This window comes from Crassostrea angulata, chromosome 10, assembly GCF_025612915.1.
Source record: "Crassostrea angulata isolate pt1a10 chromosome 10, ASM2561291v2, whole genome shotgun sequence".
NCBI lineage: Eukaryota > Metazoa > Mollusca > Bivalvia > Ostreida > Ostreidae > Magallana > Magallana angulata.
Window position 1 is genome coordinate 37,006,111 of NC_069120.1, and position 11,975 is coordinate 37,018,085.

The following is an 11,975-nucleotide window of genomic DNA, read 5'->3' on the forward strand; positions in this document are numbered from 1 at the left end:
AATAAAACATACATTTATTTATTTCAATTCCCGTTTGAAACAAGATTTCCTATGGTATGGTTGTTTACAAACAAATCCACAACACGTGCTATCTATAATGCTCGACCAAACTAACTGCATTATCGAGTTTACTTTTTGCAACGAAATTACTAGATACGTTTATCGCTTACATTTATTTTGGAGACCGTGCCCGATAACAAATAAATTTACATTTAAAATGTTACTTCTATCGGGCACGGTCTCCAATTAAAATGTAAGCGATAAACTAAAATAATATATAGTGAATCTTTACACTTAGGCCTGATTGTATTCATCCGCCATTTCTTGATTAAGCAAATTTATTCTTATGCAATGAGTTGTCAATCACCAGGGAGGCAAAGTTGGGTTTTTTGTACACAATTTAGTTGAATAAATGGAAAAAAAATCTTGTAATACGTTTAATACTCTTAGGAACTTATTTCTTATGTGCATTTAAAAGGCGGTGCAGCGCGTGAATTTTTGGACGATTGCCAATCCAGACGATCGCTAGAAGGCTGCCGAGAATTAGCTCGACGCCTTAAAAATGCTGTTTGAGCGGACCGGAAGTGACGGACGATCGTAGTTTTACCTGATCGGCCCTAGAAATTCAAAAATCTATCATTCCTGAAACTTTCAATTTTCTATCTTTAATCGTTTTTGCGAAAAAGGGAGGACATGATCACTTTTTACAAAAAGAAAAACGAATATAACGGCCGACCGGAAGTGACGTCATCAACAAAAATGTACATGATAAAAGACCTTGATATTTTGTATTATTCGTGGAATTTTCATAAAAATCCATTGTAGCATATTTGAGATATTTGAGTTTTAAGAAAAATGTTAAGAAAAAAAAGAATAATAATAGTGAAAAATAGAGAAAAAGAAACCTAACAAAAACAAAAGGGTCTTCCGTTGGAAACGGAAGACCCTAATTAATGTAAATTTATTGCAATAAACATGGTATTTATTATAAATCAATATGAACTCAAATTCATGTGCATGTATGCAAGTGAGAACTGTAAAGAATATATGTATATCAACTGTAATATTGGAATGAATTAATTTACATCATAAATTTCAATGTTTTTAGGAACATGTACCTTTCATCTAGTATGTGTACTTTTTCTGCACTGAAACAGAAAATTGTCAATTTTTCCATACTAGTATAATAAATTTATCCAACTTGTAAATGTGTGTAAAAAGAAGACAACTTATTGATGTTAACATTGTTTGTATCATAAAATTATCATTTCTTTTTCATTTTGCTCAGAGGGTTATGCTGATATTGTGCACATTGGTATTGTAATTTACCATTCGTTTAGACAATCGTTATCATTAAATCAATTTATTTTGAATGTAAAGAGTATAAACTCAGCAAAAAATTGGGATTGTACAATACACAAAGCATGGTGTGATTTTGAATGGCACATAAACATGTGGATAATGATTAAATCACATGGCAGGAAGTAAATATATAGTTGCTGTAGTACATGCATTAGTACTGGATTAGTTTCTGGATTTCACACACTGTTTAGCTTATGGTCACATTAGCAAACTATCAAACTCCAATTTACAATGCAGATTTTTAGAGAGAACACGCATAATACATTACAATTGGGTTTTTCTTCCTAATCTGTTTGTACACATATATCTCATACAGTAAACTTAAAGTTCCTCATTTGTTTTGAAAATTCATAAACATACAAGAAAGGTGGTTTAGCACCATTGAGACCAATTGAAATGAGACCTGAGGCAAACTAAATAATGCATATAACCAAACATATGATCCACAATGCATTACACGTATATAATAACAACAAAATAGAAATAAGGATGTCTGCTTGGCAGTAACAAAACATCAAAACATTCCTTTGCAGTGGCCTAGCCTGGTGTGCCAGTCACCCACATAACAGAGGGACCAGGTCAGAAGTGGAATGAAGGTCAAGGTCACAGTGATCAGGAGCAGGGCATTCATCATTTGTTTGTTGCTGGCATGAACTGGTCTGAAATTAAAAAAGAAGGAAAATTATCTTTTGCACTTCAGAGATATTTTTTAAATTTTTTTCCCTTGGATTTATACAGTAAGTAATAGGGTTTTAGCAATTAAAAATAATCAATTTATACAAACTTTTATTCTGCTTTTTTATTTATCCTGCTAGCACAAAATCAAAGCATTGCCATAAAGATATTGATAAATGCACAAAATATTTGATTTGGGTGGGGAAAATATTGAATTTATATCAAATATAGAATATTCTCAGATTGATATCTGTAACCCTCTATAAATAATTCCGATTCATGTTACAGTTAGCAGACAAAAATTACTTTTTTTTATACCCCTGGTAGGAAAGCCGTGTTTTATCATGCATTAAAACACTGCAGTGCCCCAAAATCTTTGAACTTTCTGCTGCAAATGTTTCATCATTTACTAAATACCTTCCAACTGTTGTAAACCTGGCAATCGATGTCCAAGCAATGATGATCAACAGTCCGCCCATTTCTCTGTAATATAAAATTCTGGTTAGTATATCTATAAAATTCTGGATAATATATCAAAGAAAATAATCAAAGTACTGTATTTGCTTGATTTTTAGAGTACAAATAGCAGTGAAGATGAACTTTCCCAAAATATTTTCGAAGTATTTTTAGCAACAAATACTGGATTCTAAAATCAACACGAAATGTACTTTTAGTCATGCTTTAATGGAAATTCTTCTGATGACATTAAAAGAAATGCCAATAAGAACTTTAACCCTATATATATGTGCATTGAGTAAGATATCCTTTTATAAAATTAAACCATCAATTGAGTCTCTGTGTCAGCTGAAATTGGAGGCCCAATCTACAGTAAAATCACCCCTCTACAATATCATCTATACAAGATCTTTATCAACATAATGTACACGGTATCTCAGAGCAACCACTCAAGTATAAGCATAAACATAACAAATGCAATCAACTTTGTTTCTTCACTCCTGCACAGTGGTTCTTTCCTAACATGTAAGAAAACACTTATGATGAATCTGATCTGATTAGAGGCCACTTATGGCTGGCTTCAGCATATAAATCAAGCAGCAAAAATTTTTTTTTTTAAATAAAAAACATCTTTTTTGTTCAGACTCAAATCAAACTTCATTGAGGGTCTCATTGTTTGGTACCTTGTACAATTTTTGATAAACAGTAATTTACTTTCTGATATTATTATGTACATCAATACATGTGTTTGACCGTGTATTTTTTTTTCAATTATGATAGAAACAGAGGTCTCATAACCATGCAGTGATCATTCATATTAAAAAAAATAAAATTAGGACCTCAAGATTGAGAAAAACTAGTTATTAACTTTCACTTGCTATGATACAGTACCTAAATGTATGTCTTTGAATCTGATATGTAAATATCTGAGTGAATATTTAAACATAAATGATAGTAAACAACAATGCATGTCAACAATGGCAATGTCTTCAAAGTTTTACTTTATATTAAGATTAAACTTCATTCTGCCACATGTAGATAAAGTTATTATAAACAAACTGGTATCTCCTCATCTTGTACATGTACCATGTATATGTGTGGTTTCTGTGTGCCAAAAAACTTATAAAAATGTGGGGGGAAATTTGATATATAATTTATGCACACTGGTATTTTATTTTTTGTGATGAGAAAGTACAAGTTAAGAATAACAATAAATTGGATCAATACAATGATTATAAGAAATATGGTTTTTTCTTCTTACCTGCCTTCCTCCTGTTCAAGTGGGTTCTTCAGTTCCCCTTTGATGGCCTCAAACAACAGTACAACCTGATAGACAGCATAGGCCAGGCACATTGTGAAGTGAATGGTCACCACTGTGTTCCATACTTTACTTACTGTTTAAAAATTTTTTGAATAACTAGAATAATCATACAATACATGTATCAGCATCTGTTATCTTGATATCTTGATTGTCAGTTATATTAATTATTTATGAAGAATGGTGTAAGTTATTAGTGATCTTAAATAAAATACATAAAGGTGAAAGACTATAGGGTTTTTTTTTTATTTCAGACCTGCAAGTGTTGCCAGTTACAATACTCCAAGTAGTATTACAATAAATGCATAAAAAGCAAGGTTCAAAATGTTTTTACATTCGATATACAAAATCAAATAAAACTTTCTTAGAAATGTAATTTAGTTTCACAATTGCAGTTGTATTATTTTTTGGAGGATTAAACACTTTGCTGTCAGAAATAGCAGCAACAATCTTAAAGCTGTTGAATACATATCGTCCTTTTATTATGTTATCATCTAGCTAATCAGTAAATCATATCCTTAATTTTTGCTGTACTTAAAAGCAGTATAGGAGTTATCAACACTCTCTCTCTCTCTCTCTCTCTCTCTCTCTCTCTCTCTCTCTCTCTTTCTCTCTCTCTGAGAGGCATACCTGACCACTGTGGTTTCAATACCAAAGGCAGACACAATGCAGCAGAAACTCCATAGACTGGCTAAAAATTTGAAACAGAAAATCATATTTATTGAAAATCTTTGGCAGCAAGTTGCATAGTAAATTTAAAACTTTTAATTTACCTCTAGAAGAATTTTTCCAAAGTCTCTAACTGGTTTAGGTTGCTAAGCATATAACTGCGTGGTCTTGAATCCTATGTTTTAGAGAAGTGATTCATTTGAAATTTATAATGCCATTAAATACCTGTCAATACTTACCATCCATAGGTACCAGTCGGAATCATTTAACTGAAAATTAAGAAGACAATAATTCATCAAAGAATATGGCTTTAAGTTATATAAATTACTTCTTCCAATTAACTGCATTTAAATTCATATAAAGTATTTATAAGCACATTTAGAAACATTAACTTCGGATAGTTTGATTTTGATATACAATATTATTTAAAGCCTCTATAGTTGTTATCATAATAATAATACTTTAAAATTCTCGCACCTGTTCCACATATAATGTACATTCTCTCTCTCTCTCTCTCTCTCTCTCTCTCTCTCTCTCTCTCTCTCTCTTTCTTTCTTTCTCTTTCTCTCTCTCTCTCTCTCTTACATTTTACTTACATTGACAAGAGCAGCTAACATAAAGAAAACTCCCAACAACAAATTAATTATCCTCCATACTTTCCAGCCCCCTGAGGGCTTTTTTGTGACTTCTGCTTGGTGCTCCATATCTAAAACACAAATGAATTTATTATTATTATCAATCAACCGATTACCCCTGCTTTTACGTGCACATTCACACGATAACGTATGTGAATCTTACCTAACTGCATGGTTATTTTTTTTTTAACAAGACTTTCAAGCACAACAAATATGTCACATAAACGCTTGTGGTTTTATCAGATATTGCATAATAACCTTATCAGTTTAACCACTCCTGATAACTCCACTGTAATCCGCTAATCGTTAAACAGCTGGCCAACGTTGTTATTATTTTAGTTTCATTTTTCGCCTTAGAAAATGAAAGCTCACTAAGTAAAGAAATCCATACCGTCAACCTTTTCTTTTCCGGCAAGTAAATTCATATTCAACCCCCCACCCCCATCACCAGCACCACCTGAAAAGAAAAGGTTTAAAATATTTCTATTTAAGGTATTTCACTTCTCAATGTTGTTATATCAAGACTTTCTTGAGGAGTATATCATTGAAATCTGTACACAAAACATGCTAAAAACATACAAAGATAATGGGGGGGGGGGGGGGGGTCAGTTTTCATCCCTCTGAAGTTATGGCCCATTTAATTTTACCTCAGTGCACCTAAAATGCAATTTCAGCCTGATTAAGATTTGTTGTCAGTATTTTTTATCAAGCAAACTTATTTCTTCAAATATTGTTTTTAATTAAGCACAATGATCACACTGAATAGAGGGATTACGAAAATAGTTATATACGAAGCTGCATAATTTTTTGTCTGACCCTTTTGCACTTATAATAGACAAGTTCTATAATACATGTACATTCATTTGGTTTGGAATAAAAACTTTTTGAAAATCAAGAATTTTATAAGATTAATTCAGTTTGCCTAGATATGTCTTCAGTATCATTTTGACACAATAAAACATGGGGGTCGGTGATGTCAAATTTTAGTTATTTATTTATTTTCAAAAATAAATTAAAATTCTCGCAAAATTTGGCTTTAATAAATCAGACATTTTCCATATATTTGAACGATTTTATAATCTCTCAAGATTTATTTTTGTACGTGTCATACAGAACCTATAGAATATGTTACAAACCTATCAAATGTTATAATTGTGAATAATTAATAAAGTATAATGAAAAGAAAAGTATATTGAAAATTCATAAAATTGCTTGTTTTTTTGTTGTTGTAATTTTCGTCTAAAAAAAACCCTTCCGCACGAAAAAATAGTTGCCAGAAAAACTTGTTCGTTAAATTTAAATGAATTTTCCTTATGACTGTTGTGCAATTATGATATTGTAATCTTTCTGTGATGATAAAATAAATAAAATCATATTCATTTTGAACATAATGATAATCTGCGCAATGAAATCAAAATATGAGGAGTGATATTAATATGGCATGTCAAACGTTGCAATATTCAATCTTTTCCATTTGTATTGTATTTATATTCATTTGTGTTGTATAATTTTCCATTTGTATTCTATAATTTTCTATATGCATTGTATAATTTTGTGTTTTTATTGTATAATTTTCCATTTGTATTTTGTGATTTTCCATTTGCATTGTATGAATTTCGATCATTTGTATCGCATAATTTTTTATTAAGGTCTTCCGTTTTCAACGGAAGACCTTGTACTGATTCTGCTGATAATTAAGGTCTTCCATTTCCAGTGGAAGACCTTATTGTTTTCGTACTGTTTATTAAGGTCTTCTGTTTCCAACGGAAATTGGGTACAAATTTTGAATAACAATTTTTGGACGTTTCGGTCGATATCTTTTTATCAGTTGATATTTTGTTAAAGCTATACACGCTATAATTTGCGTCAATTTTGAATGACAGTGAAAACGCATGTGTTTGTCTACTTATGAAAGTTATCCTTAATCTGTAAATTACAAGGGTGAATTCCATCTCGTTACAAAGATATAGATTTTTAATTGTTTATTTTCCTGCCTTTTCATGAATATTGATGAAGGAAGAGCAAACCGACCTCATTGCGCATGTCCGCGGAGAACTAGGTGGTCGTTATTGTTTGCCTAATTGAATATCCAACTTGATTTTTAATATGCTTAAAAATTGTTAATTTGAAATACATACATGTATAATGAGTAAAATACGCTTGCCATTTACGATACCCTTACTTCTGCATTAACACTTATAGGATCTATAAATAGCACATAGGGGAAAAACACAGGTCTACGTCATTTTTTTAAAGGAAGTATTCATATCTGCTCACAGGCTTGTATTTTTTTCTTTTGTTTGTACTCGTATATCTGACAAATTTATGCTTTACTGAAAATATCCTTTCCTTTGTGAAACTATCACAATTATGAAGATGTTGACCCTTCACCAGTTTTGGTATGATAGGCTAAATTTAGCTGTCGATATCACGTGATAGATTGATATTCACGAGGAGGCATTACTTTCCTGGCAGGAAAATAAATTTTTTTTATTGTTTAATATTTGATATATTTGTTACGTGATCGAATTGAGCATTATAATTAACAGAATAAAGGTAACTTTTATTAGTAATCAAACACATACATTTTCCCCTTTATTCAAAATTGACGCAAATTATAGCGTGTATAGCTTTAAGAATATATAATAAAAGTTCTTTCTAACAAAACCATGAAAAAAGGGCTGGCCCCTTTATTTTGGGGCCAATCAACTCGTAAAGTCTATTACAAATAACCTTAAAACGATGAAGATTTTGTTATGCATTATAGAAGCTAAGTTGTTGATCGTAACAATATCTATGTGGAAAACTCATTGCCACACCCATTTATTAAGTAATAAACAATTTTTTTTACATTATCCTGATTGTTTTCGTACATATTATTTTTTTTCCAAATTTTGTGCACGCGATTTCTCGAAAACTATTCGACCGATCTGAAAAAAGTCTAGAACAGAAGAAATGAATAAAGTCTTTATGGCTTTCGCTACGTCTTCTTTTTTATGTATACGAGTACATAAAGCTATTTTAGATTTTGTTTCACTATATAAAACGTGTTGTTTTTCATAACCTACAATTTTGATCTATAGAAATTCAGTATCTAACTTCTCAAAAACTTTGATACCTTACCACTTGGATATCATTTAGTGATGCAAATTGACAAATGCCAATGAAAAGACATCATTAGAACCCAAGAAAAGAACTCAAATGTGCATACAAATCATACATTTTATTTATATGTGATATGATAGAAATAAGTGAAAAATATAGCTCGCATTTTGTGCTGCAAAACACGAGCGAAAAGGATTTTTATACCCCACGAAAATAAATTGGGGGGGGGGGGGGGTAAATAAAAATCAAATTGTCTGTTCGTCTGTCTGTCCAAATTTTCGTGTCCGGTCCATATCTTTCTGATGGAGAAACATTGGAAGTTCTTACTTCATACAAATATTACTTATTATCTGACGAAGCGTCATGACCTTAACCCAAGGTCATTTGGACAAAGTCAAGGTCACTGGCAGGAAAAGTGCAAAATTTGTTTCCGGTCTATTTTGCAATTTTAATAATTGACTGCTATCTTTATAGGTTCATTAGAAGCTTGGACTTATACCTGGGTCAGCAACAACTTTGCTAGCCTCCATCAGAGACAGAGATGTTCATCGCAAAAGAAAAGTTTCAAAAACAAAAGAATATAAGGTATATAAAAATATTATAGACGAATCCCATACCAATTTTCTTTTAGCTTATACAACAACAAAAAAACTCAAAATATACCATAGTTATAATATTAAACTTCATATATGCATACATGTATGTATATGATCAAACCTTTTCATGAGTAAAAATATATAGAAATTGTTTATAATTAAAATCTATTCATTTGTCATTTTACAAGACAACAATTAGATTGGTTTCTTTTTGCACAGTTGCAACGTCAAAAAATAAAAAATGAAAGGAGTAGAGAAACTAGGAGCTAAGAAGTCAGAGAGGGTGACAGCTACTCATCAAATCTTTAAGGTGATTTTAATTAGCAATTCAATAAGAGTACATGTATATCTATTTTGGATTGGTCATATAGATATTTAGCCAAAGGTATGATCTTATTATATACCACTATGTAAACAATGTGTAAGGGAAGGTGAGGAAAACATAAGAGTTGCCAAGTATGTCCTGCGACTTTCAATTTTTGGGTGTAGATTTCCCTCCCCTTGGCCCAATCTGACTCATACTTTATCCATAATGTGTTTTTTGGTGGGCAATATTGGTCATTTTTCTCGAAGATGTCGCAGAGACATCGGTTGATTACAGGTAAACTCAAAACAACAGCACCAACAGTTCCCGGTCTGACTGTACAGAACCTCGGGAAGCGGCAGTATATTCCAAGCTGCAATTGATGCAGCTGAAGCTATTATTACTACATGTAGTACTACCGATAGTCCTCTCTCGAGACCTAGGAAAAAATAGCGGGATGAATATAAGAACCTGGACGAAGAACAAAGGGCTAAAATTGACAGAATCGCTGTGGAAGACGGTGTTGCAAGGGCAACAAGGCGCTTTATGGCCAATTCTGGTATCTGGTATTCTGGTGTCTGAATCAACAGTAAGAAGCATTCGAGACCGGTATCTAAGAGCAAGAAAAGCATCTGGTATGTCATATTATTTAATCATTTTTAAACTACCATTATATTACGTAAATATTAAATTACATTAAGCATTGTCGCACTTTTCTCCGTAAAAAATAATATGAATACGCAATACATATGATGCATTACTTTTTAAGGGGATTAGGAAACTCCCTGATGCTTGGTTCCTTGGATAGTGAGGTACAAAACTGGATCCGCCAAGAACGGCTCAACGGCGGTGTTATCAATTTGAGAATCGTTATGGCGGGGACGGAGGCCATTGTGACCAAGTTCGACAGAAAAAAAAATTATCCCAGTTTGGTGGCCACATCGAAATCACTAAGCATCTTGCTAGGTTAATAATGCGCCGTATGGGTTTTGTGAAATAGAAAGTGACAAAGACTGTTAAAACTTTACTAAGTGATTTTGACGATACAAATGTGAATTTGTGAAAAAGTCAATTATGTGGTGAGTGAGTATCCTGTCCCGGATTCTCTTATTATCAACTGGGATCAAACTGGCTGCCAGCTCGTTCCCGGGGGTGAGTGGACAATGGAGGAAAAAGGATTAAAGCAGGTTACAGTCGCCGAAATTGATGATGAACGGCAGATAACACTTCTTTTAGGAATAACGAAATCGGGAACTTTACTTTCCCCCGCAACTCATATATGCAGGAAAAACAGAGCGCTGTCTACCTCAAAATGTAGAGTTTCCTTCTGATTGGGATATCACGTTTACCAAAACTCACTGGGGTGAAAGTTCGATGCTGCGATATGTGGATAAAGTGATCGTGCCATATTTTAACGAGATTAGAAAGGAACTTCCGTTAAATCGAATCAACCAGAAGGCCATTGCTTTTTTCGACATTTTTGCCGCTCATCGCACGAATTCTTAAAGTGAAAAATTAAAAAGCCACAACATTCAGCCCCTGTATGTCCCAGGCGCGTGCACCGATAAGCTCCAGCCGTTGCATGTGGCCGTAAACTACGATTACAAGGTAAAGTTACCCAAGTTTTAGAATTGCTTGACCATGACGGTCAAGGGAATGCCAATGTTGATCTAAGAACATCGACACTGAAGCCTCTACACGCTAACTGGATAATTAACACTCATCATAACATGTCAAAACGCCCCGAGCTGATAAAAAGCGGCTTCCAAAAAGTGGGACTGTAATGAGTCAATCTACCACAGTACTGAGTAGTAATTAAGATTGAACTGAAATATTAAATGTTATAAATAAAAATATTAATGTCTCTTCTTCACACTGCGTTCTAATATTTTATTTTTTGCTGTAAAATACAAATGTAACTATATCATTATGTACTATGCGTTCTTTGCATTAAAATATGAACATAAAAATTAAAAATGTCTATACTTCTAATCTGTGCATATATATAGAGATTTTTTTATTTAAAAATTACAAATTCAGTGTCTTTATTCCCACGAAATCCACAAAAATTAAGCCACCACGAAATCTAATGATTCCACAGTAATTCCTAGACCATCAGATGTTGGTAACGCCAAAACAATTGTATACTATGATCTGGAGACAACAGGATTGAATATGTCCAAATTTGTACATTAATTTATATAATTATCATTTTTACCATGATTTTATGTTTCTTAACTATTTAACAAAGTTTTTACGTATACCTCTGTTACTCTTAAAGATAATATAGAGGCTTTAGAAAAGTCCAAAATGATAAATGTAAACCACTCAATCAATCAATCTTTCAATCTACAAATTATGTTAATTTGTTATTCTGTTTTGATTTAAAATTTTGCTGTTAAATGTTAGTTTGCATGATGTTTCTTTTTTTGATACAATATTATCTTGTTTATATATTTACCCATAGCAGGCCAACATAAGGAAGTCTAGGATTTCTACAATTGGATTAAAAAAATTCTACAATCACATCACACAGCCGACAGCTCTATTCTTTGTAGTGCATCTTTTATTTGCTGGTATATTCAGTTACAAGGGAAACACTGTTCAGATGAAGAGTTCGCAGTTCTTTGTAAACAAGATCCTTACCATATTCTATACATGGTCACGCTTTTGTGCGCTGTTTATGATTATATGCTTTTAAAAACTCAGTAAAGAATGGTTAAGAAGTTTTGCTACTACAGATTACTTTTATGCTTGAGCATGCGCAGAATACATATAATTATGAAATAGGAATGGTGTTTGCCCTTTAAACGTCAAACAGCCTGCGTCCTTGACCCCATTAAACACTACAGATG

The 11,975-nt window shown here is 32.4% G+C and overlaps 1 protein-coding gene across 2 annotated transcripts; it reads right to left on the reverse strand.

The window, feature by feature from the left end:
• Positions 1-1,347: 1,347 nt before the first annotated feature.
• Positions 1,348-5,482, reverse strand: LOC128168282 (transmembrane protein 220-like). Of its 2 annotated transcripts, none has more exons than XM_052834485.1 (7): positions 5,374-5,482; positions 5,077-5,186; positions 4,720-4,749; positions 4,442-4,502; positions 3,755-3,887; positions 2,455-2,520; positions 1,348-2,021 (listed from the first exon to the last, which is right to left on the reverse strand). In XM_052834485.1, the coding sequence occupies exons 2-7, from the start codon at positions 5,182-5,184 to the stop codon at positions 1,877-1,879; spliced, it is 543 nt and encodes a 180-aa protein (XP_052690445.1). In that variant the 5' UTR covers positions 5,185-5,186; positions 5,374-5,482; the 3' UTR covers positions 1,348-1,876. The 2 variants fall into 2 exon arrangements, with proteins under 2 accessions (XP_052690445.1, XP_052690444.1); XM_052834484.1 differs by having other exon boundaries at positions 5,279-5,461.
• Positions 5,483-11,975: the final 6,493 nt, after the last annotated feature.

Coding starts and splice junctions, on each gene's coding strand:
- LOC128168282 (XM_052834484.1), bottom strand. Junction 2,521..3,754: donor CTTGAACAGGAGGAAGGCAG/GTAAGAAGAAAA, acceptor TTTATATTACAG/AGAAATGGGCGGACTGTTGA. Junction 2,022..2,454: donor AGGTTTACAACAGTTGGAAG/GTATTTAGTAAA, acceptor TTTTAATTTCAG/ACCAGTTCATGCCAGCAACA.